At 46.0% G+C, this 26,950-nt stretch overlaps 1 protein-coding gene across 4 annotated transcripts in view; it reads right to left on the reverse strand.

The window, feature by feature from the left end:
• Nucleotides 1-5,105: 5,105 nt before the first annotated feature.
• LOC111155692 (regulator of calcineurin 1) overlaps nt 5,106-26,950 on the reverse strand; it is a 92,094-nt gene continuing 70,249 nt past the window's right edge. For 2 of the 4 annotated variants that reach the window (XM_022515995.1, XM_022515998.1), the window contains exons 2-4: nt 13,034-13,207; nt 10,252-10,411; nt 5,106-6,890 (exon numbers count right to left, since the gene is read on the reverse strand). In XM_022515995.1, coding sequence (XP_022371703.1) covers nt 6,718-6,890; nt 10,252-10,411; nt 13,034-13,207 — 507 coding nt within the window. In that variant the 3' untranslated portion in view covers nt 5,106-6,717. Of the gene's footprint in view, nt 6,891-10,251; nt 10,412-13,029; nt 13,208-15,814; nt 15,975-26,950 lie in introns of those variants that run through there. The other 2 variants (XM_022515996.1, XM_022515997.1) reach the window with 2 other exon arrangements.

Genomic DNA, 26,950 nt, shown 5'->3' on the forward strand with positions numbered 1-26,950 from the left:
TATGAGTGGGTTTTAAGAAAATTCTCCTTGCTCACCCATTAGTACCTCTATATAGTGAATTTTTTGTTTTTTTCTCAAAAGACTTGTTACAAAGACCAAAAACTGGAAATGTTTTTACTGTATAAAAATATTGAATTTAACTCAATTAAAAGGGGATATTTGGCAACTGAGCCTACAATTACCACATGAAAAATACTAGAATTTAGACGGCATAAAGATGCTTATATGGTATAACCCATTATTTGTAATGTTTATCGATGATCCAATGTGGCTTTTAAAAATGATTTCTCCAGGGGCGCCTGGCTGGCTCAGACGTTACACATCTGCCTTTGGCTCAGGTCATGATCTCAGGGTCCTGGGATTGAGCCCCACATTGGGATCCCTGCTCGGTAGAAAGCCTGCTTCTCCCTCTTCCTCTGCTGCTCCCTTCTTGTGCTCCCTCTCTCACTGTGTCTCTGTCAAATAAATAAAATCTTAAAAAAAAAATATGTTCCTCTGTGAATGTCTCCTATTTTTAAAAAAATGATTTCTCCAACATTCGTGGTGCTTAAAATTTTTTATTTCCAAGAGAAAAAGAATGATGCACATTTTGCATGACTTGCAAGAAAAGTGTTTTGGAAGCTTCAAAAATAAAACTGACCTAGCAGAAAAGTGGGGTTTTTCTTTTTTTTTCCCCCCCAATAGTACATTCATTCCAAAAGCATTACTGCAAATGCCTTTCCTAGTTGGATATGTAGCTGCTACCTGAGGTCTCATGAGAGTGTGGGTTGACATTAAAGACACACTAAAGTCAATGCCATTGACCGCTGATTATATGTGGGTGTAGATTATTCTTTTTTTTTTTTAAGATTTTATTTATTTATTCGACAGAGATCACAAGTAGGCAGAGAAGCAGGCAGAGAGAGAGAGAGAGAGGAGGAAGCAGGCTCCCTGCTAAGCAGAGAGCCCGATGTGGGGCTAGATCCCAGGACTCTGGGATCATGACCTGAGCCGAAGGCAGAGGCTTTAACCCACTGAGCCACCCAGGCGCCCCGGTGTAGATTATTCCTGAGTCAGCAATGTGTTCTTTCTGAACATATGAAAACATTAGTCCTATGCATCAAACTTTAAGGAAGTAAATAGGACCCATGCAGATTTCTCAAACGGACAAATTGCAATGGACACACTGAGTTTTATTAAGTTTATTAGAATATTCACGCTCTAATTTGGGATGCTGCTTTACTTTGCTGTATAATATTGTTTTAGGAAGATTTTTAAGTTATTATACACTTGGAAACTATTTTTTACTAGGGATGTGGAGAATGGAGGCCTTCTGCCAACTGTTGTCCATTGAACAAGATTTGAACATTTTTTCTCCTTTATCCTGATTTTTAAAAATTAAGCCAACTTTATTGAGGCACACTTGACATACAACAAAATCCTCCCAGTGTAAGTGTGTGGTTGGATCAGTTCTGGGCAAATGCACCCTTGCCGCTGCTACTGTGTTGTTCGCTCAAGGCAGAGAGCATTTCCATAACCTGGAAAGTTCTTTCCTGCCCTTCCCGGTCTACTCACCTTTTAGCCGACCACTCTGTTGGAGAAAAGAAATGTAAAAGCAAAACTTTTCTTCTTTTCTCATCTATTACCCTACCCACATGATTATGTCTCCTTTTCTCCCTGTTTTGTTATTTTTCCAGAAGACTGGCAATTTGTTAGATTAACGCACTGAGCTGTTTGTTGGCTCTATTGACTAGGAGAGAGTATGCCTCATTATTTTCCTATTGTTTCTCAATAACCTTTCACTCCTCTGTGTCTGAAATCCTCATCCAATCCACTCATCCACCCACCCATCCACTCATCCATCCATCCATCCACCCACCCACCCATCCATCCACTCATCCACCCACCCACCCATCCATCCACCCACCCACCCACTCATCCACCCACCCACCCATCCATCCATCCATCCATCCGTCCATCCATCCATCCACCCACCCATCCATCCACCCATCCACCCACTCGTCCACCCACCCACCCATCCATCCATCCATCCATCCATCCACTCGTCCACCCACCCACCCATCCATCCACCACCATCCATCTCATCCATCCATCCATCCACCCATCCATCCATCCATCCATCTAAGTTGTGTTGAATGTCTGTTCTGAAGCACAGGCCCCCCAACATCCTGCCTCCCCTTGACTTGGGTTCTAACCAGGAAGACAAACAATTTAACAATTATGCTAGAAAAGTCGGTGTGTATTCTAAAGGGAAAGTATGGCACACAATGGGAGACTCAGCAGGAGTGGCTGGAAATGATTCTCAGGGGGAAGAGGCATCTGTGATGCAGAACTGTAGGACAAGCAGCAGTGAGTCAGTTAATTATGTCGGCAGTATTTATCAGTTGCTGCGGGCAGGGCTCAGTGGTAGCTGCCAGAGTTTCAGATGGCAGACGTGGGCCTGCTCTCATGGGGTGCCTAGCATTATGGAGTTAGCCCAGGCTGGGCTGGGGCACTGGATAATGGTTTAGGCACAGGGGACATGTGTAATGGTGCACAGAAAAGAGACAATACAGTGAGTGAGAAACCCTGAAAATTCCATGTGACCAGAGCTTGGATGTTAGCCAAGAGGGCCCCCCGCCACCCTGATGGTACTCAGGGCCAGAGCTGTAGTGGTTAGAGCAGTGTGTTGGCTCTCATTGGCCTTGTAGAATGGTCATTGAATCCCGAATCGGAATCTTGAGAAAGAAACGTTGAATGTAGATACCACAGTTCAATCACTTTCAAATCATTTCCTCCTGCCTTCCAGAACCATAGCCATGATTAAAATGACCTTTCATGAGCAGCAAAGAGACAGTGCTGAAGAAAATAAGGTATGGGCGGGGGGTGGGGGATACAATCCATCTATGTGATTGCCATGTAACCCTGCCAAGTCACAAGAGTGGGCGTTTCAGATGGGAACTAGAGATGGCCAAGTGTGGTGGCATCCTCGAAAAAAAAAAGCCCTATGTGCCTTTAGAATCAGAACACCAGAGAATTTAGGAAAGAAAGAATACATTTCTTCTGTATGTTCTAACTTCTTTCTAAATAATTTTTAGGTTATGTGTAGGCTCCCTGACTTGTTGACCTTTAGGTGACTGTCACGTGATAGGCACTTAATAGACTAAGGCAAATGCTCCACACCCTATGACATACGTTTAGAGTACGACATACCCCAGCTGCGGATTCATTTTGGGCCATAACATGTCCGTACAGTGTACTGAATCCGTTGCAATTTAATATTTGAGAAAATCTGCCTGTTTACTTTGTAGTGAATTCTGTACCTTTCACTGAACACTGAGGATCTCTGAAAACCCACATCTCCCGTGTGCACTAATTCACACTGCATTCTGGAAGTATAAAATCCTAAATGCTTGCTGACTGCAAATCAATCTCTTTAACCCAAATATTAATAGCTTCATGAAATGTTAATACTTCTCCATTGATTACGACCTTTCACTTGGGTTTTTTTTTTTTTTTTAAAGATTTTATTTATTTGTCAGAGAGAGAGAGGGAGAGAGAGCAAGCACAGGCAGACAGAATGGCAGGCAGAGGCAGAGGGAGAAGCAGGCTCCCCGCCAAGCAAGGAGCCCGATGTGGGACTCAATCCCAGGACGCTGGGATCACGACCTGAGCCGAAGGCAGCTGCTTAACCAACTGAGCCACCCAGGCGTCCCTCACTTGGGTTTTGTATCCATATCAAGGGGGCCTGGTTTCATTGTTTGGCTTGTTCTATGCTGGTTGCCACCGGATCAGAAATGTATTCTATCAAAGTCTATTTAAGGAGCGCATTCAATCAATGGCCACGACATGTGTTCTGCCTGGTGCCGCCTGTTCCGTGTCTGTTGCTTTGCCTTTTAGAGGGCCCTTTGATGAGTGGGGCTGGACCACCAGATATGTGAGTCCTGAGCGCGCTCATGATTTGGGGCCCTTGGTATCCACCAGCCTCGTAAGCAGCAAGTGCTCGCACGACTGGTTTCAGGATTCCAGCAGAGGCTGCCACAGGACCACTCGTCAGCCATTGTATCGTGCTCGAGTGAAGATATTCAGCGACTTGTGATTTCTACTCTGGGCTTTGTCATCTTCCCAGGCCTCGGGACCTCTTGAATCTGCTTCTATTTTCCCAGGTGTGCAAGGGGACCAACTGGAAACCTGAGTGAGCGGACCCCACATTTTGATTTTTTTCCCAGGGTTATTGCTGAGAAAGGATCCTGGGCTGGCATGTTGTGTAACCGAACTGTGCTCAACGGTGGGCTCCTAGCTACTCACGTGATGATAAATGACACTTGTCATTGCTAGGTGATCTATTAGTGAGCAGATCCCCCTCGCGAGGTGCTCTATTAGTGAATCTGCTCGATGATCAGATTTGCCCACCGGCTTGAAAAGTGGATTTTCCAACATTTATTATTTTTTTCCCCCAACATGTTTAAACCTCAAACGTATATGGGCTTAAGATATAGAAATTCTTCTGGACGTGACAGGATGAGGCTCTTCATAAGAGGAAACAAAAGAAGAGCATGTGAATTTTCACAGAAAAATGCCTCATGTTAATCTTGATCGAGATCAATGTCACTTGCCTGGGTTCAGCCGAGAAACCCTGGTTTGTTTTCAGCTTCTGCGGGCTGGCCGAGGTAGGAAGCTCCGCACCACGTGTCACAAGGGCTCCAGGGAAAAGGCTGCTTGAGAGTCAAACAGAAGGCTCAGAGACAGACTTTCCGAACATAACTGGCCTTTGTAATTCAGTATCGTGCATGCACATCTTTTCTAACAGGAAAGACAACTCTTCAAATTAACAAGTCAAAAACGTCCTTGTTTCGTGGAGCTGCTGGTTTTGCTGGTGAGTACAGTTTTCCCCAGAGTATCATCTCCCCACACAAAGCAAACACTTGGACACCGATTTCAGTTTTATCTGTTCTCCCCTTTGTTGAGTGGTGTCTGGGTGGTACGGTTACCCCTCCGTGAACCGCAGCAAAGAATTAGGAGTTTCTAAACAGAAACTGATGAAACAACGTGTCCTTTGGAGGATGCAGGATTCAAAGAGTTCACAGACTGATCATCAGAAATAAAAAGGCACAAAGATGAACCTCTCCGTAAAGAGTATATTGTGTTGATTTATTATAGACTGCAGTTAAAAAAAATATTTGAGGTTAGCCTCTCCAGTTTAAAAGCACTTAACCAGGAACGTTTGAACAGCTATGCGATGGTCTCTCCCTCACCTGCCTCCCCCTTCAGCAAGTACTGTAAACAGGGGTTTGAGAACATTCAGTCAATTTCTTGATAGGAACAATCAAATGTATTTGCTTCGTAAAGGAAACCACCTTCCGAATTTCCAAAGCATGCACTGTTACTTGGCATTAGGTATTTCAAAACGACCAATTTTGCTATGGTATTGTAAGGCCAAAATAGAATACCTCTTTACCAGACATACACATTACAACTAGAAAAAAAAAATTACAGACTATCCGAGTATAACGATTCCATCAGGAATTAATGGGGAAAGGCACTGCATCTCTTCCATTCGACCACACATGTACTAGCCACTTTGCATGCTTTGAATTCAAGTCCTTTCCAACATTTAACAGCATTTTCTACAACATACAAGTCACAAGTAGGGTAATATCTGACACTATTCTTCCACAGCCGTATTTTTCACCCAAGTGTACAATAGGTATGAATATATGTTATCAGCTTTATTTACAAGTTTATCTTGATGTTTTAGTGGGGTTAAAAAAAAAAAAGTCAACTATCTCAACCAAGAGCTCCCCCAAAAGGTTTTATTTTTTTTTGGGGGGGAGCTATGATTCATGTGTGTAAACCACCATGTAAAAGAAAGAAATGGAACCAATGTCTGACCCTAAAGACCAAAACTAAAATTTCTCACCCACTAAAAGTTGGCAGTGAAACTGCTATTCTCTGAATTTTTTATAGCGTGAAACCTGACATAGGAATTTCAGATTGACTTCTTTTGCCAAAGCGCAAGGTAGATGTGGCGTGAGAGAGGACTGGGGCTGATGTATCCAGTGGGACGCCCCGTGTGCGTGCTGTTGCAAAGAGAGTCATGAATCTGGAAAGGTGACCGATTTTCCAAACGCTCTCCCGTCTTCCCAGAAGATGCAAAACAACAATGGCATAACTCTATACACGAACAAGGGTTAGTTCTGAAAATCAGTAATATACATGCACAAACATTAGAACATGAGGGGGGAGAAAAATGAAACACTACAAATCCCACATTGCCTTGTTCTCGTTTTCACGACGTTTCTGCACCAGACCCTTCGAGGCTTCGGGGTGCCTCCTCCCAGCAGTAGAGAGAGCCTCCCCGCAGGCTGGCCAGAAAGACAAGGCTCTCCCCCCACACCCGGGGATGAAGCTGCCCTTGACAAACACAGAACCTACCAGAGAGAACGAGTACGACACACTATCGTTATCAGTTTTCATCGAGACGGGCCCCAATGTCCTTGTGCGATGACCTCGAGCTCAGTGATGGGCCCGGGGCGTTCCTGGAAGCCGGGACACCGGCCCGGGAGCAGCATCAGAACCAGGGGGTGGAGCCCGGATGCTCCTCCGAGCAACGGGAACTGGAGTTCCTGCCCCGCCGACCCGCGCCGCCTCCTCCCAGGTCGTGAGCCGCCACCTGCACAGTACAAGGTTCCTCCCCACCAGTGTGACTCGGAATACTTCTGCCCCCCGGTTGCCAGTTCAGCTCAAATGCAGAGGCGCGTACTCCGGCCTTCGCGTCTGGATGATTTTTGGTTTGGGTCTCTTCATTCGTTCCATCTCGTCATCGTCGTCGTTCTCCTGATCGCTCTCGCAGACGTGGACCACCACGCTCGGGGTGGTGTCGGTCGCCGCGTGCAGTTCATACTTCTCCCCTAGGGAGGGAAGAGAAAATGCAGGGTCACTCGGGCAAGGACCGGGAGGGCCAACGAGCAAGAGCTCGTGGAAAAGCATGGAGGGGTCTGCACCGCCAAGCTTCTCCGGACGTTCAGTGAGGGTGGAGGGGCGTGGGCAGCTATGCTCTGGACTGGCATTCCCTGGTGGCTCTAGCAGAAAAAAAATTATATCTAGATATATAACATAAAATAATATAATATAAAATTTTGTATATAAATATACTAAGTTTATATATATATAATCATCTTTATATATTATGCTGCTTTCAAACACTGAATCAAGGTGTATGGAAGGAGTTTATTTTATTTTATTTATTTGTTTATTTATTTAAATGGAGGAGAGGGGCAAAGGGAGAGGTGGAGAGAGAATCCCAATCAGGAGCCTGGAGATCAACCCAGGGCTCAATCTCTGAGATCCTGACCTGGGCCAAAGTCAAGAGTCAGAAGCCTAACCCATAGAGCCACCCAGGTGCCCCAAGGAGTGCATTTTTAATTTCACTTAACATGTTCACCAGGCCTCCTAAATTTTACAGTGTGTGCGAGGAGTGTGCATTTAGGAGAAGACAGTGCATGAATAAAACACATTAGGAAGGGACATCGTGAGCCTCCCTCTTAAGGCTCCCACGGAGGCAGCACACCCCAGGGACAGGAGACACAAAGGGGCCCCCTGTGCGAGGACATAATTATGACTGGTTTGAACCAGGTGCTCCCAAAACATGTCTGACCACAGCATCCCTTTTCACAGGACAACTTGCACCCCGGGGAGCCAGAAGTGTCCTGCATTTCCAGGTTAGCCTGAGTCTGACCAGGTTCAGTCCAGTTCAGGCCCCTCTGGTGCAGCAAGGGTGGGATGCAGGAATCTTCTAGAAGTAACTGAGAAAAAATCTATGGGGCTGCCCTGGTTGCCTCTTCAGGGCTGAGGGAGGTGGTAGCCAGACGTGGGCTTGGAGCCCTGCCACTCAGTCCCCAGAGCCCATGGTTGCATTCCTTTGCATCCCTGTGAACCTCTATCTCCTCCTCTGTAAAATGGGGTAATAACAGCCCTGACCTCACTGAGCCGATTACCTAAGTGCAAGCCAAGTTCTTAGGTCCTGATGTCCGGGTCACAGGCCCAGTAAGTGTCACCTGGTTTTCCCAATGTTTACAAACAGAGCACGGATCACTACTGGTGGAAAGCTGGGTGCAGTAGAATGCTAGGATTTCAACGGGTGGGGGGAGGGTTTGCTTCAGCTCCCTTCACCCCCCCCCCGCCCCCAAGGGATACAGGGGTAGGTTTTCCCCCACCCGGATTCCAGAACTTCCTGCCTCACACTACTTTGCGGACTCCTCCGAACCCGGAAGACACTTTTCCTCATAAAATGTTGGGCGCCTGGGTGGCTCAGTGGGTTAAGGCCTCTGCCTTCGGCTCAGGTCATGATCTTAGGGTCCTGGAATCGAGTCCCGCATCGGGCTCTCTGCTCAGCAGGGAAACTGCTTCCCTCTCTCTCTCTCTCTCTCTCTCTCTGCCTACTTGTGATCTCTGTCTGTCAAATAAATAAATAAAATCTTAAAAAAAAAAAAAGGAGTTGTTTCTCTATCTGGAATGTCAGCACAATTGCATTTGAAAAAGTGAGCCCAAGTCTCAGCTCTTCCAGGGAAGGAATGAAGGTGGAGGTCACAAGACCTCGTTGGTCAGGATCCTTATCTACCCCCTAATTGGCCACCATCCAGCAAGCTTCGGGGTAGGACCGTATTTGCAAAATCTTTGCAGTCTTGTTGGCTGCAAAGTACAACCAAACATGAAATGTAGTTCCAGCTCACTGTTTTTTTTTTTTTTTTTTTAAAGATTTTATTTATTTGTCAGAGAGAGAGGGAGAGAGAGCGAGCACAGGCAGACAGAATGGCAGGCAGAGGCAGAGGGAGGAGCAGGCTCCCCGCCAAGCAAGGAGCCCGATGTGGGACTCGATCCCAGGACACTGGGATCATGACCTGAGCCGAAGGCAGCTGCTTAACCAACTGAGCCACCCAGGCGTCTCCCAGCTCACTGTTAAGTAAACGAAGGATGAATGGGTTTTATTCTGTCTAGTTTCTGAAAAGGCTTTTCCGATCAGCCTTCCATAAAGGTATGGTAGGTTCTGGAGGGGGAAGAATTGTGCACTTCTTGCCTCTGGAGCCATTTGTCACCTCCTCCAGATGGAGGCCCCATTTCTTCTCTAGCATTCCCTCAGACTCCCTTCCTCAGCTCTGCTGATGCACCTGAGCCGGGAGCTGCAGGAGGAGCGCCTGCTTCCTCAGAGCGGCCATCTTGACCTTCACACCACCATTACCAGTAGGTAACGTGATTCTTGCTCTCTCCCTCAGAGGGAGTTTCCGCTGGAGCAGTGTGTTCAGAAATGTAATCTTTTCAACACGAAACTGCTGATGGTCCAAGAAATAAAACCCTCCATCCAAAGGAACGTCATCAGACTTCTGGTCAAGGAGAAATAAGGAGCCGATGGTCTCAGCATTTATTACGTTTGCTCTATGGACAGGGCAGGAGGGTGGGCTCAAACCACTTCATGCCCCTCACCTAAACCCTAGCAGGTAGGACAGGAACCACCAACATTCTATTGTTTCCAGAAATCATGAATTGGGTACTGCCCTTGGGCCAGGCACCTCTGTGGTGCTTTCCACACCGATCTCATCTACTGCTCCTAACTCCATTGGGTAATACCCATTGCATGGAGAAGAAGGCTGAGGCCAGGGTATCTGTTATCTGCCTGACTACTCACATCTTTGTTGCCTCAGAGGACTGGAACCTCCTTTTTCTCTGCATTCGAATAGGTGTGAGCCCCCCTGTGGGGCCAAGTGGGGGCCTGCAGGTCGGGGGCTCTTTCTTCACTACACTCTATGGTTCTCCAGAACATTCAAAAGCGCGGGTGAGCATGAGATCAATGGACGAAACCACCTTGACTAAAAATAAAGTTTCTGAGGTGTGGGATGGTCCTTTTTCCCTTTCCAAGTCTAGTCGGTCATCCTGGAGGGACAAGCCTGGGGCCCAGGTCTGAGGCTGCCCACACAGGCTGTGCTCAGTGGGTGACAGGAAAGACTGGCGTGATGCCAGCTGCTAGGGATCACGGTCCTTGGTCCCCATGACTGTCTAAGGCCCGAGGCAGGCACGCATGTTCCCAACAACTTGAGTTATGGGCACAGATGAATGCAAATAGGAGCAATTCCCAAACCCGCTCGCATCCATCGGACAGTTGAAAGGGGCCACAAGGCTCTGGGTGTTCCCTGACAGTAGGTGTGTGTCCTGGTCTTGGCCCTCAAGGACAACCTCTCCCCATCTCTCTCCCTGCCCCCACCCCAGAGCACCGCTTACCTGGCCCCAGCTTGGAGATAGCATATAACAGATCGTAATTTATGACGGGAGTAGCATCTTCTACTTGTTTCCAACCAACCGGCGGCGAGGCAGGAGGAGAGATCAGGAACTGCTTGTCCGGATTTGGGGGGGCCAGGTGGGAACTTCCTATGTGCAAAGTCTGAGGAGAGAGAGAACGCGCAGGTGGGTGTTTCTGGAGGAGAGCAGCCCTGTGATGCTGCAGCACTCGGTCACAGCTAGCTGTGGACAGGCGACCAAAGACGAGTCCAGCAGGGCAGCAGAATGCCTGCCGTTCAAGGTCAGCTCATGATACGGTCTATATGGAGAACGTGATCAGGTTATGCGGACCCCTCCCAGGGCCGAAACCCACAGGCGCAGGGACGGCAACTAATTACCACTGACCCAGACCGATGGAAAATTGGTACTGTTTTAGTAGAAATGGAGAAAATAAAGCACCGTCACTGAGGCCAGAGGAATCTCAGAATCCATGTCTTCTGGTTCCTCATATCACAGACGTCTAACAGAAGCTCAAAAAGGCAAAACAACAGCTCTACCGTCATAGAGTTTCTCAGGGGCCAAAGCAGGGACGGGGACCCAGGACTCCCGCCCACCCAGCGGCACCCCACAATTCCCTTCCTCTGGGCTTCCAAATCAGATGCATGAGGAAGGGGGTTTTAAAAAAAATAATACTATGAACCAATAACCCACGACACTAGTTTGGGCACAGAAGTCCTATCAGTGGTTAGAGGGCCGTCCAGAAGGGTGTTACATCTAAGTCTAATCAGTCTGGGTTTTCTTTGTGTTTTAATTTTCACAATGAGCATGCATTTACTTTTGTAATCAGAAGAAAGCTGTGGAAGGACTAAGTCATGATCCATGATCCAGAAGCTGGATCGAATGCCGAAAGGAGTGTGCTCACAACTAAGGATTCAAGGTCAAAACCCGTACCTCCCAAAGGTGGCCACCAGGGGGCAGGGCATCCCAGCTCTAATTTATCCTTGAAGGGCCAGCAACACCCTTTTTCTCCCCAGGTCAGGAAGCCTCTCTAGGAGGTCTGCTCCTCCTTTATGGGCCTGGGGAGCTCAGAGCCCCAGCAGCGGCCAGCTTTAACCAGAAAATAGCATCGACAAAGCTCCTTCCCTTTCCACTGCTTATCTGTTGGATCCATGTTACAACATCATGTAGAACTTTGTGAGCTGCCTTGAAAATGGGTCCCCGGTCACTGAAGGTTAGGGGCAGGGGGAAGCTGGAAGGATGGTGAGCCAGGGAAAAAGCAAACCCATGCACAGCCCTTCGTGAGTGTCCTGGGGCCGGGACTCCTGCTACCAGGAGGATTTCTTAGTGTTTGCTACCTGTCTGGTTAAATCATTTTTTTTTTCCTTTCAAGCCAGTCCTGCATTTGCAGGCTGCTGGCTCTCCATTGCGTGGAGCTCGGTGCTGCTAAGAAAATCCACAGAGTGGGGACCCACTCAGGTCTGCTCTCCGTCTGGAGCACGTCATTAGCCCTAACCCCGGAGGAGGAGCCGTACTCCCAGTGTCCCTCAAACCAAGGTCAGGGGCCACTTCTGAGATCACGTGCTTCCAAATACATGCTGATGTTTTCTTAAGATAGGCAAGGCACTGAAAATTTAGAGTATGAACTTTGCCTTTCTCCAAATGAATTCGTAAGTTTTAAATCGGCACATATAGTATATATTGACTGGGAAGGGCATCCATCATATCTTGCTGAGTAAAAGAGAAGGTGATGATAGTAACTCCATTGTTTTGTGCAAGAAAATGAACTACTCTGTGTTTGTGTCTTTGTATATGTGAAGGAGAGAGTGTGTAAGGACTCACGCTAGATTTTCAAAGGTGGTTACACTGGGGGACGGCTCTGGAAGGAGAGTGGAGAAATGTTATCTATTTAACTTTAGGGACTTGGGTGTTATAACTTGGATTATTTCAGTTAACTTGTACTGCTTTTGTCATTCAAATGACAAAATAAACATGCAAGAATGTTCATGGCATCATCATCTACGATAGTGAAAAACTGGAAAACAAGATAAACGTCTGAGAGTAAAGGCTGGTTAAACATGTTTGAAATATCTATACGGCACAATATTATGTGCCGGTTATAATGGTCTTTCTTTTCAATTTAAATCCAATTAGCCAATCATTAGTTTATCATTCGTTTCAGAGGTAGAGTTCAGTAATTCATCAGTTGCATATAACACCCAGTGCTCATCCCATCACATGCCCTCCTTAATGCCCATCCCCCAGTTACCCCATCCCCCCCACCCACCTCCCCTCCAGCAACCCTCAGTCTGTTTCCTAGAGTTCAGAGTTTCACAGGGTTTGTCTCCCTTTCTAATGACTTCCCATCTGTTTTCCCTCCCTTTCCTTAGGATCCTCTGCGTTATTTCTTATAGTGCACAAAGGAGTGAAACCATGTAATTGTCTTTTTCCGATTCACTGATTTCGCTCAGCATAATACCCTCCAGTTCCATTCTCGTTGATGTAAATGGTTAAGTATTCATCCTTCCCGAAGAATGAGTAATATTCACTCTGACGGCTGAGTGATATTCCATATAATGATCTTTTTAAACACATTTTCATGGGGCAGTAAAATGATCATGAATAATGATGCATACAGGAAGGTATGAAATAGGATATACTTTGTAATTTCCATACTGCAGTGCAGATGTATAGACATTAAAAAACCAAGGTAGAGCACGCTCAGGGTGTGAGCTGCTTTTAAAAAGGGGGAGAGAGGGAAGCATGCGCATCAACGGATTTAACTCACCTGGGCAAAATATAATTTCATTTCCTTTCCGAGAAATTCGGTCTTATGCAGCTGGAGCCTGGCGTCCGCAGCTGATAAGGGGTTACTGAAGTTTATTCGGACTCGTTTGAAGCTCTTAAAATACTGGAAGGTGATATCCTTGTCATATGTCCTAAAGAGGGATTCGAATTTGGCCTGAAAAGTAACAACAAAGATAAAAGGCGTCAGAACACACCTGTGTAGGAGTCTTGACGACTCCGTTCCATTTCTTCTTGAGGGAGCGGACTGGAATCATGGCGAGAACACCCAGCCTCTTTCTTAGAGGAGACACGAGCCTCTCCCCTCTTAAGAAGATGTGTTCTCTCTGCCCTTCTAATTCTGAGACAGGCGATTTTAGGACAAAGTTAGAACCTAGGCTCTATTAAATTCGCTGAATCGCGGAACAAGTACCAACACCTGAACAACTCGTATAGTCACAGAAATAGTCTTTATAAGTAGAACAGGAGGACACTGCAAGGAGGGCCAGCTTGGCGATTTGTCACCCCCCTCTTGGCCTGAAGGTCCCTAATGTCCAGCAACCTTCCTCAGTCCCGTGAACCCCAATCCCACTGCTCGGTTTTGGGTGTTGGGTATTTCTTAGGGCTTAAGACCACTGGAGCGCATTTGAAGAAAAAAAAAAAAAAGAATTGTTTTTATTGCGCAGGAAAACAATGCTGTTAATAAGAAACCTTGCATTTCTTAGTGTAAGGAAGAGGTTTAAGAAGAAATCCCCTATTGTTTTCCCACTTGGTCTGTTACCTTTTAACTCTCTAAAAGAATACTGGTTTAAAATTAATGCCTGCCAAATGGTCCCATGTCTGCCCGCGGACTTTAACATGCGTACAGTTCTAGCTCTAGTGTTATAAAGGCCAGTGAAAATTATGAAACAGCAGGAGCTCTGAGAATGGAAGTGCCCAAGTTCAAGGGTGTATTACGCTTCCATTCAGGTGGGAGCTCATCAACCTTCTGGGAAAAGACCCCTGCTGGGCTAGGGGGTGTCAGCCGGAGCCTGTGGGGGAGATGGGAGGCCACAGCAGGTCCTCAGGCTTCAACCAGAGGGAGTTGACCAGACAGTCGAAACAAACTTCCAGAAAGATTGTATGGGCTTTGAGTGGTCATGCGACTGAGCACTGGGGATGGGTCGTGGGAACTCTGTGAAAGGCAGAAGGGGCTGGCTGAGGGTCCAGTAGGGGGCAGTGTGCTTTCTATAAAAGGGATCCATGCAGTAGAGGTGGTGGGTGGGGCCCACTGAGGACCTTGGGAACCTACACAAAGCAGGCGGCGAGAGGATGGTGTAAGAAGGGGGAGAACTTTCGAGACTGTTGGGTGCAAGAGAGAGGTGAGGGAATGGGTGTCCAGGGGCAGGCTGCTCCACAGGCAGGTTGTTGGGGGGATGGGAACAGCTCCCACACTTCCCCTCTTGGAATTCCATGACTTTTCTTTAGTTTAGGAACAGTTCTGAGGGGTTTGCAGGGGCAAAAAATGAGAACAACGCATAGCAGATGCATGGGACTTTTTCTCCACCTCTCTGGAGCAGGAGGACCAGCAAGTTGCTGGCACGGCGCGTGGGCATAAATTTGGAATTTTGCATGACCTCATCAATAGGCATTGTGACCAATGACTTAGTGCTTAGTTCTGAGGTTCTGATTCAGAATTGAGGGGGAGAGGACTTTGAGGACTATTTTTAGAATACGAGGCAGAGCTTAGGACCAGAACACAAGACAAGGCACAATATCTGTTAAATCCACATTTCTGTGATACCATTCTCCTACAAAATAATTTGTTCTAATAACTGGTACCTGGTTTTTACAGTTGTTGGATGGCATCTCTCTTTAATTCATTAAATATGGATTTTGACTCACATAAGGCTAATACGAAATACAGAGATTTTGTAGTACTTTTCATAGGTAGAATGTGCTCTGATCTAATTCAAAAAGCCCAGTCCTGGCTCACACGCATCACACGTAATTGTGGAGTTAAATTTGATTAAATAACAACAACAACGACAACAATATAAAACCTTCACAGGCTCCGATATGGCATTGGGCATAAAGCATATCACACAAACACCATCCCCAAACAGAACACACAGAATTCATTTATATACAGTACTGTTCAAGATCAGTTAGACAGCTGGGGAACTACTGATGGAAATCTGACATCCTAATCAAATGAAGAAGAAAAGCACAGGAATTAAAATTACTAATTATACTAATTACCATCAATGAGAGCTGCTTCCCGGGAGGTACACTTACCCCACTTAAGTTATTTCTCCAATTTTATTACTTGCTATGGCCTCATTTTCCCTAACTAAAGAAATCCAAAAACTTGGGGACAGGACCTAGTAATTACTACAAACATATACACATCTTTACAATATCTATTTCCCAAGATAAAATTAAATTGTTCTGATCTCTAGATGTCAAAGAGAAATGATCCATTCACTGTCAGAAAAAGCTTCCCTCTAAAAATTTACTTACGACCTACACAGAATGAAAAACACCCTGTTAACACCAGTTCCATTACCAGTTAGTCAAGGGACCTAGATGTTTGCAAATGTTGAGAGCTTTAGAAAATTCTTTGCGGGTATTTCCTCAGGCAACAGCTTTTGATTGATAAAGCTCCAAGTATTTTGGATTTATTCCCAAACCCGCAAACCCACAAGACAGCCATGTAACACCCCTGCAAATATCTCATTCACTAGTCCCAATTAACACTATGCTTTGAAAACTCTCAAAAATCACATCATATTAGAAGCCTTACCCTGGTTTCACTTTCGCTGAAGATATCACTGTTTGCCACACAGGCAATCAGGGAGCTAAAACTGTAGTTAAAGTTTCTAAAGTGCATCTTGCTTTCTTACAGTGAGAGGGCTAGCAGCTCAGACAGGCAAGCCCCAAGCGAGGTTCCTTTGCAAGAGGCTGTAGGTCCTGTCTCCGGCCAGCCCTTATAAAACACCGAAGTCCAGCCCCCTGGGGGAAAAAAAGCACAGCTTCCCGGGCATCCTGTTTGGACAGCAAATTCCTGAGTCAAGTCCTGCATGCTTTCAGGCAGACGGAGACAGAGTGTAAGTTTCTACTGGAAAGAGGTGACGTCAACACCTTAGTCATTTTCCCTATGCTAATTAACTTTGCTTGGGGAGGATGGAAAAAACAGCCAAGGTTTGCCTTGCAGCTGTTTTATCAACCCCTCTTGCAGCATACTTTCCACTGGTAGTAATTCCATTCAGCCACTCAGACACCATGCTCCTCGGCTGAATGGGACGACCCTTCTCAAGATGGAAAATGTTACCGAAGAAAAATGAGGAAGGTCTCAGCAGTAAACAGTAATTAGCCTCTAGGGGAGTTTCGAGTCTTTGGGAAACCTGGAAACCCAAGCCTGGACTGGTCGTTTGATCCCTGTAATTCCCTGAAAACCTCAAAGTTTCGTGTTGGGGTATTAGAGAAAACATTTTGAAATCTTTCTTGGTCAATGAACTCTGTTTCTAAAGAAAAAAGTGGGATTCATTTTGTAATATGGCTTTTTTCCCCCCCTAATTGAACTTTACTGGATGAATGTCCCAATTCCCGCTTGTATTCCACTGTGGGAACGTGAGAAGAGATCCTCAAGCAATCCCGGGATTTTTCATTGGAAAACTTTATTATTTGTAATTTGGGAGCTAGGAATATGCAACCCTTTGATCATTTCCTAACAGCTATTGGACTCAGAAAAAGATACAAAAACATTTTGGAGAATCTAGGCTCTGAAGTTGAGAAAAGAAACACTGAGGCGGTTGCCTTGCTTTGAAACATGTTGACAAAGTTTTGTTGTTGTTGTTATTTTAATAGGAAAGGAGGGGGAAAGGGAAAGAACCTATGCTACACTGAGAAGTCCATCCGGCTGGCCCCTTTTCCAGGTACGACGTCTGGTGTGGAGAAGCTACTAGAATGGCAGAATGCTAGTTCTTTCCAAAGGCTGCAGCTCTTAAGTTCTAAGCACTTTACCAGTGTCGATCCCTATGGCAGCCTGGGTCCCAGGTCCTTCTCAATCTCTCCAATTTCATTATCCCCTAAAAGCACTCCAGGAACTTATAAAAAAGTATTCTCTAGTCTAGAGGCACACGGAGACACCTCCTCCAGAAGCTTCCAAAAGTGAAACAGAACCCTGCCATTCACACGTAAAAATTAACTTCAAAGAATCGTTCAAGCCAGCCAATAATAAAATGAATATATGCCGTGGAGGAAAAAACAAACCAGAGCATTTATCCCTCCCCAGAAAGGAAAAGCAAAGCTTCTAGGATGAACGAGTGTTGCTTCATTTGAATGCACGCTGCCCTCCTGCCAGTTGTAGGGTTATGTAAGAAACCAGGTATGGTGTTTGCTTTGCCAAATTACCCATCACCCCCAACCCAAAAAGATCTAAATGCATGTATTCTAAAAAAGTTTGGAACACTGACAGTACGGGTTTAACATGAAGGGGAAACGGTCACGTGAGCCGGTGCTTGGTGATGGGGAGCGTGTGTTTGGGTCCATGACACATACAAGCTCTGGTGGCTGCAGTGTGGAGAGGGGAGGTGTTGGTGGAAGAAAGAAGGGGAGGAGGAGGGCAGAGAGACAGAACTTTCCCCCCCTTCTCCAGAGAGGCTGGGGACACCTCTGAGGTGACCCACTCCCGCCAACTCCAACCCCTTTTCTTTTCCTCCTGGAGTCCACCTTAGCAAATAGTTAAAAGGCAATTGGAGGAGGAAGAAGAGGCTAATTTCACAGTCTTCTTCTTCTTTTTTTATTTTTTATTATTTTTTATTTTTTTATTAATTTTATTTTTTTAAACATAGAATATATTTTTATCCCCAGGGGTACAGGTCTGTGAATCGCCAGGTTTACACATTTCACAGCACTCACCATAGCACATACCCTCCCCAATGTCCATAACCCCACCCCCCCTTCTTTTTTTATTTTTTTAAAGATTTTATTTAAGTATTTGACAGAGAGAGAGAGAGCACAAGCAGGGGGAGCTGCAGAGGGAGAGGGAGACGCAGGCTCCCCACTAAGTAGGGAGCCTGACGTGGGACTCTATCCTAGGACCCTGGGATCATAACCTGAACAAAAGGCCAATGCTTAAACGACTGAGCCAGCCAGGCGTCACTTTTTTTTTTTTTTTTTTAATCATGACATGAAGTTCCAGATCAGTTGTTGGACAGATCTGAAACATTTTTGTTCATCTGAGACAAGAATACTGCTGCTCACCCAAATTTGTAGTTTTTGTTTCATTATATAGATGAAAACAACACGAAGAAATAGTGAGGCATCCGAAGATTGTTCATCTGTCTTTGCTCGTAGAAATAGAGGACAAATGATCACTCTCTCACCAGGTGGCCCATAACGCCTAATAAAAATGTATAATTCTGTACCTGCCTTTGAACTGATTTCAAGCTCATTTGAATCCAATTTTGAACCTGAGTTCTCCCATTTTTACATGGAAAAGAGGAGCTCAAAACGGTGGCCAGCTGTAAGGAGGCTGAAAAGAATGCTATCTGGCAAAACTCACTGGGTCACAGAGTGACCGGGACCTTGGACCAGGAGGGGTCCCCAGGGGTCCCCCGCCCAGGCTTCCTCGGCTCCTGCATGAGTGGTGCTCCAGCCTTGGCTGGCCAAGGGGACAGACACTCGCCCCTGTCCCCAGAGGTAACACTGCGGCAAACTCATCTCAGTTTCCCTTCCTCTGCTAATCTGACAGCTCTCCTTAATAGACATAACACGCATGTCTATTATATGTGAACTCGGATTTCTGAACATCCTGCGCAAAAGAATTACGTTGTACATAGTGATTTTCCCCATGAAGGGTAAAAATTGTTCCAAAACAAGTATTCAGAGAGTCAACTTTCCTACATGTATATCCCTTGTCATTTGGGGGACAAGGATATTCTTGATTCTTGTTTGCTAGTCGGGCATAACTGATTCGAAGACAGCAATGCCTAATGTCTTATTAGAGCTCTTGAAAAGCACACTAAAACTTGCACTTAAAATAGTAACACTGACACCAGAAGTGAAAGAAGAAATGAAATGCTTTAGTCAACTAAAAGCTTTAGATGTTTTGCATTTCTTCCATTCGTATCATAAAAATCCTAAATGAATCTCTGTAACTTGCATTTGCTTCCTCTGGCTCCATGCAGTTTAGAACATATTTTCACCAAGAAGTTTTCTATTTTCAGTGAGGAAAAATCCAGGTTTATGTTGAATTCTACCATTCCCATTACAGTATTCCTCAGGCAAAGTTAGGATGACCTCAGCCCGTCCCTATAAACCCCAAGGAGTTGTACAACTATGCCAAGAATGTGCCACCACCAGGGAAACTTGCTACAAGATGTCCAGAAAGGGAAACTGAGTTTGGGCTTTGAGGAGCAAACTAAAGGAGGGCGAAGAATGAAGCAATGTGCAAAAGATGGAGGGAAGGGGGAGGGGTGGGCGGGAATGACTCACCTGATTTGCATAAAAGGTGTCATTTTTTTTTAAAAAGATTTTTATTTTTTTATTTATTTGACAGACAGAGATCACCAGTAGGCAGAGAGGCAGGCGGGGGGGGGGGGGGGGGTTAGGGAAGCAGGCTCCCTACTGAGAGGAGAGCTGGATGTGGGGCTCGATCCCAGGACCCTGGGATCATGACCTGAGCTGAAGGCAGAGGCTTTAACCCACTGAGCCACCCAGGTGCCCCCAAAGATGTCATTTTAAAGAGCATTTATCTTGAATGTTAATGGAACTTGTGGTTTAGTCGAGTTTTTAGCTCCTGAGATAATGGAATTGTTTTATTGTTACTTTATATTTGTAGCCCTTCTTTCTATAATATGGAGCTTTGTTCTTCCAACCTATGTTACTGGGCAATAGAAAAACACAGGTGCTCATTCTGACTCCTTCTTACCATTTCCCAGTCTAAAAGAGGTTATTAGCTCAGGGGAGCGTCCTTGTCCTTAAGCATGTAAACCGGGTTAGTATTAAATTCAGAGTTGCGGTGGATCAAACAATGTGAAGTCAGCAGAATGCCTAGCGCAGTGCCTGAAAATACAGCTGTGGTTGTGTGTTTGCCGCATTTCTATTTCCTATTTCACCTCTAATGGTGCTGAGGTTCAGAAGGACCACGGGTATGGGGAACTGAGCCGTTCACTCCAGAATGAGGCACCACCCATGGGACACCATCAGAAGCCTGTGATTCTTATGGCCACAGCGGCCATCTTGACAACCCTCTGCCTGTGGGAAGAACATATTCAACTTAATATATTTTCACCTCTTTCAATGCTTTTTTATGTCCTTTTTAAATGCTTACTTTTAGGGTATGTTTTAGAAAGTGCCCAACGTAGAGATGAAGTTGTGTAGAATTTACAGATGAACTGGCAGATGTACTAAAAAATCTGTTACCAATGAGATTCATGACCAAAACCCAAAACCCATGGAGACCATTTGTCAAGGCAGAAAGTGTGACTGAAATCCCAATTTTCTTTGAGTTTTGTCCTAACGATCAAGTTAAGAAAGAGAGCAGGAAAAATGTTCTTATTTTTGATCTCCAAAGGAATTTCCATTCTTGTTCTCTTTTAGAAGTAATCAGGAAACTGGTCTCTGAGAGGCCAGATTTGGGTGCTTTTAGCATTGCTTTATTACTGGTAAAAATCTGCTGGGTTCCAGGGGCCTCCGTTTCTGAGAAAATGTAAAACAAAGCAGGTAAGCTCTCTGCTGATGGGCTTCAAGGTTCTAACCGGAACCCCCTGGAACAAACAGGCAAGTGGTGATTCTCCCAGGAAGGGGCTAATGGCTAAAATAAGAATTCCAAATCTGAAGTAAGAAAACCATCTTAAATGAAGATCACCTTTATGTTTAATAATCATTAATCTTCTGGATCTGTAGGACAACAACGAAGAAATGCCACTGATCGTAAACTTCAGCCTGGCACATTTCAGATGATCTGAAAAGCAGATCTGGTCCTTTGCATGGATTCATACAAGACAGCGTACACACAATTTGTATTTCTGGGATAATACAGAACTTTCAAGGACTTAAATAAATAATATGGTAGCTTTTTGATGTTAGTGCCAAAAAGGGTCAATACAATGGCAAAGCTGCTAGGGACCCCTGGGTGGCACGGTCAGGTTGGCTTCCTTTGGCTCAGGTCCTGATCTCAGGGTCCTGGTATCTGGCTCCCTGCTGAGCGGGGAGCCTGCTTCTCCCTCTGCCCCTCCCCCCACTTGTGCGTGCGTGTGTGTGTGTGTGTGTGTGTGTGTGTGTGTGTGCGTGCGCACGCGCACATGCTCTTTCTCCTAAATAAAATCTTAAAAAAAAAAAACAGTGCTGAAGCTGCTAACCATGTATGTTAGCAGAAGGGCACCCATGCTCTGTTAAATATGGTGGAGATTGAAAAAAAAAATTGCAATCATCAAAAAAAGAAAAAGAAAAAAGAAAGAAGAAATAAAATGAATCAGTTGATTAGGGAAAACTAGGGAGGAAGAGCATGTTTAAATTTCTCCCTTAAAAAAAAAAGGTCAGAGTTCATACAAGATTTCATCTTGGTTGTTAAAAAATTCCAGGGCGCTCAAAATCCCATTAACTTCTGTTTCCTTATTACCTCACTCTTTCCTAAGTACATACAGGTTAGCCACTCCTCTATAACTTCTTGGAAACACACTGCTTCCAGGGCTTAAGATGGAGAAACAGCCATACGCAAATCAGAACTATTCTTCATGAATGACCTGCGGACAGGGGATTAAGGGGGCTAATGTTTATTTAGAGATGACTGGGGCCAAAGCCACCCTGACTCATCATCCCTTGTTTGCTCTCTTTAGTCTGTTCCTTTCTAGACCCACCTTGGTTTAATGACTGAATTTAACTTCGGCCTTGGTGCCTTCCTCCGCAGGGGCGCAATCCTGCCTTGACAAATACCCTGGCGGGGAATGTCCCGGGAGCTGCTCAGCCACAGTCAGACCCTGGGCTCCTCACTCACCAGGACCTGGTTCTCTCTCATCCCAGCCGGCAACCTGCATTCGCTCATTCCCACCAAGTAAATCCCTTTCCCTCCAAAGCAGGAGCTCTCCTTTCTCGTGGGAACGGGAACACGGATGGGAGAGCCCTGATCCTTTTGGTGCCCTAGTCCAGGCTCATCTGGGAAGAGCTGAGGCAGCTGAGCCCCAGCCAGGATGTGTGCTGCCGGAAGGCAGAGGCCAGGTGTCTTTCCAATAGGTTCTCCTGGGGAATCTGGCCCAGGGCTGGGGCCCTGCGGCAGCCCATGGATCTGGGGGGCAAGAGCTGGGGTGGGGGGGGTCTGGGGGTCTGGCTGTGTAAGGGGGGGGACCAGGGAGCAAAATTGCCATCTCTGAGTCTGTAAAACCAAATAGAAAACACAGTTTTCGAGAACCTTCCTATGCAGTTTGTATGAACACCCCCTTTAAAAACTCGGGAGTCAGCTTGGAAACGGTTTTCTGCCAAATGCGGGAGCAGAGAAAAGCGTGTCCCTGTGTCTTTTCCTGCTCTTTGTGTCCCCACCTGCCCCCAAGCCCTGGTTCCCGGCCTGTAGCTGAGAGATGGCCAGTGGGGCCAGAGCATATGCTGTCCTTTTATACTTATGCTGCCTTCTTCGCTGAGTATTTGCAAGTCTGATAATAAGTTGCATGAGGAAGTATATTCTGTCTTCATGAGGATGACACATGACTTCAAATATACTTAAAAAAAAAATAAACTATCCACACAAAACAAACAACTTTGGATATTAACACTTGTCTTCAGAAAAGAGAACAACCGAGCCCACTTCGTTCATTGGGGAGATCTGGGGGTTCCTGTCAACGAGAACTTGGCCACACACCTCCGTGCCTTGGCGTCTGGGATGGAAGGGCTGTCCTCTTGGGTCTGGAACTGTCCGCTCAGTTTACTGGTTGTGAATTGGCAGCTCCCCAACGGTTAAGAAAGTTTGCTGTCGGTATTGAAAAAATGGGAGGTTTCACACAGAAATAGAAAATCTGGCTTCTTTGGGGGGGGGTAAAGAAGGGACGAGTGACCCTTTGGGGACCAGAAGCCCACAGGGCTATGGCTGACCTGGGAGGCTAAACGCTGCGCTCACCAGATAAAATTGTCCCCATCGCTCCTGACGCCTAAGGCATTCGAGCTCTTGGCCTCAGGCTTAACTTAGTAATCAGCAAAAATAGATGAGTCCCTTGCTGCGAGCCAGACCTGGCGGGGCAGGGGCGTGAGGCTGCTCACCCACCCAGCCCAGGGGCTCACAATGTTCTCTGTCTCATAATCCACTCCAAATAATACACTCAGCATATCTGTCACTCCTCACATGGCAATTCCTTATTTTTTTCTGGCCCCTTCGCTGGCACAACACATTTTCCTAAGTGACTCCCTGGATATTTGCCGAATGTTCTCTTCCACCCCTGAAATTATATGGTGACAAACGAACGGTGGAGACCTTAAGATAGGGATGACACAGATTCTGCTCAAACGTTTACAGACCACAGTTGGTTTCTTTAGAAACTGCTCATAGGACATGATTGGATCATATCAGGGAGGCAGACAGCACGGCTGAGAATCATAACCTTAACGCGCTTACAGACTTCTGCAGAACGAACTTGTGACTGATGGAGGCCCAAAGGTTTGGTCACGAGTGGCCTTAACAGACGGGGTTAGAGATGATTGTGAAGTAGGCAGAGATGCAGGTATTTTCAGAGTAAGGCTTTTAAGACAGTTCTTTAAAAGGCCATTTAAAGGGCGCCTGGGTTACTCAGTGGGCTAAGCCTCTACATTTGGCTCAGGTCAGGACCTTAGGGTCCTGGGATAGAGCCCTGCCTCTGGCTCCTCACACAGCTTCGAGTGGGCTTCTCTCTCTCCCTCTGCCCCTCCCCCTGCTTGTGCTCTCAAATAAATGAAAAATCTTAAAAAAAAAAAAAAGACCATTTAAGCTGCCTTTGTAAAAATCCAGGATACAGTTTGATCAATCTTCTTATGTTGAAATAACTCTTAGGAAGATTGTGCCTGACTTCATCCTTTAAAGAAACCCTCCCCAAGAGTCTAAGCTGGCCTGGCTATTCCATCCTGAAGGAGTATCATGGGGGTATCACTAACCTCTGCAGAGGTGAATTACGTGGCATATATAGTAATCAACCACTGGGGTCTGCTGAGCCCTTCTCCCCCTGTAACCCTGGGGGGGGGGTGACAGGGGGAGAGGGGAATAAATTCAGTAGGCACAGGACCCTGAGACAGATGTTCTTGTGCAGGAGGTTTATTTGGGGGGTGCTCCCAGGCTCAATACCCAAGGAAAGGAGGGTGGGGGGATGGTAAGGGGAGAAAAGGAGACTGGGCAGAGGAAGACTAAAATACAGTGTTCCAATGGAAGCTTTGCTAGTCCTTGGGGAGTTCTGAAGATGGCCCAACCCTCACTGGGACAGAAGGGCTGGGTGCTGATAGCCCCACATTGGTAGCTCCCAGGTAGCTCTGGGACCGTAGCTACCTGGAGAAAGGGCGGGGAACTGAGAGAGGTGGCTCTCAGCTGAAGTAATCCCCAAAGGGGGCAATCGCCAAGGGCAGCTGGGGGCACATCCTTTACTACTGAAGGATCCTGGAGTGTGTTACTGTGACCACCAACCAACCAACCAACCAGCCAGCCAAACCAACCAATCAACCAACCAACCTTCCAGCCAATCAACCAACCAGCCAACCAGCCAACCAACCAACCAACCAGCCAGCCAGCCAGCCAACCAACCAACCAATAAACCAGCCAGCCAGCCAGCCAGCCAGCCAGCCAGCCAACCAACCAACCAACCAACCAACCAGCCAACCATCCATCACTCCCGAGATCAAGGAACCAATAAGTTCCGAGATCAAAGATTTGGACACCAAGAAAATCGTCTGAAATAGCTGACAGATAGGACCAACTTTAAACTGGACATCATGAGAATACTCGGGATTCCACTCCAGATCATTAGCTTATCGTTTCGTGTTAAGGAACTTAAAAAATAAATGGTTAAAACGAACAATAAACTCAGCAGTCTTAGACTCTCAGCCTTAACCATGTCAACTGAAAACCCAACAGTTTTACTCCTAGGAATTTATGCTAAGGAAATCCGGAGAACTGTGGGCAAAGACTTAGAAGCAAACATATTCCTACAAGGCTACAAGATATTCCTACAAACAAAAGCCTACAGGGCTGCTTATGCAAATCACGTACCAAAAGCAACCTCGACATCCAATCAGCGAGCAGCCATTCACCCGCGGAATCCACTCACTGACCACAGAGCCTCTCACAGTACGCAGGTGATAACTATCTCAGGACACAGTCAAGATGTTCACAACTTGCTGTTAAGAGGAAAAAGCTGGCTACAAAGCCATGTGTATTGCTGTGATCCATTTTGGTGGAAAGAAAAAAAATACGTTAGTATGAGATTGCAGTGTTTTCCTTTTTTGCCTTTTTGGACTTACTAGTACTTCCGCGGTGAACATTTATGACGTTTGTGATAACCAAAAGGCTCCTCTCTTTCTCCTCCCCCCATGATCTCCTGTATATCAATGGTCACAGAAACCTTGGTTAACAGATAAGCTATTCAAGGTTAAGGAGAGGAAATCCACCTCCTCTTTTTTTACATAATGGTGTGGTCTGTGGCTTAACTTTCTTTGCATTGAGAGTGTTTGATACACACAATTCCCAAAACTGATGTTTTTAACCCATGACTATTTTGGGGGAAAGAACCCCATCTCTTACTTAGATACTTTTAAAAACAGGGATTTCACCAGAAAATATTTCGTTTTTCTTTGATAACCCCTCTCGCCAACCATTTTTATCTGGTGAAGGACCAAATATCAGCGGTGTTGACTGGGCCATTCTCGCTAGAGTCAAGGCCACTGGCCCTGCCCAGAGACCGTCACGAGGCTTCCCTGCTCCATAGTGCTGAGCTCCGCAGGAGTGTGAGCAAGTCTCACATGGTGCACCCTTCAGGCTCCAGGGTGTGGCCGGCAGAACCCAAGAGATTCTGGAAAATCTCCTATCCAGGCCTTGCAGATGACCCCCAGCACGTTGCCATCTCTGAGCAGAACTCCCAAATCCTTTTTTGTCACTTCCGTGTCCTCATCCCTCATCCTTCCTCACCTGTGCTTTCCCTACTCTCTTGCCATCCCAGAGTCACACTCCAGATCTTTTCCTTTCTCCTTCAGATGGCCCTGCCCTCTGCCTCTCCCTTCTAACAAGACTGGAATGTTACCTAATGAACTTGTTTTCCTATTATAGTGTTAATGGTGACAGCTGTTCAAGTATAAGTCCTCCCAGAGAAGATGTATTTAATCAGCAAATTATGAAGATCAAAGTCTCTTCCCCGAAGGAATGAATGCATGGCTAAGAGGAAAATTCCAGGCAGCAAATTGGTTACAGGGGAAAACTCCCATAGACAGGTGGGCTTTTCTGGGGCTGGGTTCTACTCTACCTACCTGGAGATGAAATGTGTATGTTTTGAGCACTTACATTGAGCTGATTCTTACGTGGGCTGTTTGAGATCAAGAGCAGCCTTTCAAGTGTAAAGAAAAAACATCCATTTGTGCATTTCACTCAACTACCATCTTTGAATCCCCAGCCTCCATAGGACCTTGAGCAGAGAACCCAGGCACACCATGCCCCAGCTTCTGACGACAGACCTGTCAGCTAACAGCTGGGTGTTGTATTAAGCCACTAAATTTGTGGTAACTGATCAAGCAGTTACAGAAAATATTTCCTGAATCAGAGGCTCTGTGTTTATTTTATTTTATTTAAAGATTTTTTATTTCTCACACACACACACACACACACACACACACATACAGAAAGAGCACACAAGCAGGGGAAGCAGCAGAGGGAGAAGCAGGCTCACCTGCTGAGCAGGGAATCTGATGCAGGACTCGATCTCGGGATTCCAAGATCATGATC

This window comes from Enhydra lutris, unplaced genomic scaffold, assembly GCF_002288905.1.
Source record: "Enhydra lutris kenyoni isolate GAN:26980312 unplaced genomic scaffold, ASM228890v2 scaffoldscaffold43, whole genome shotgun sequence".
NCBI classification, from domain to species: Eukaryota; Metazoa; Chordata; class Mammalia; order Carnivora; family Mustelidae; genus Enhydra; species Enhydra lutris.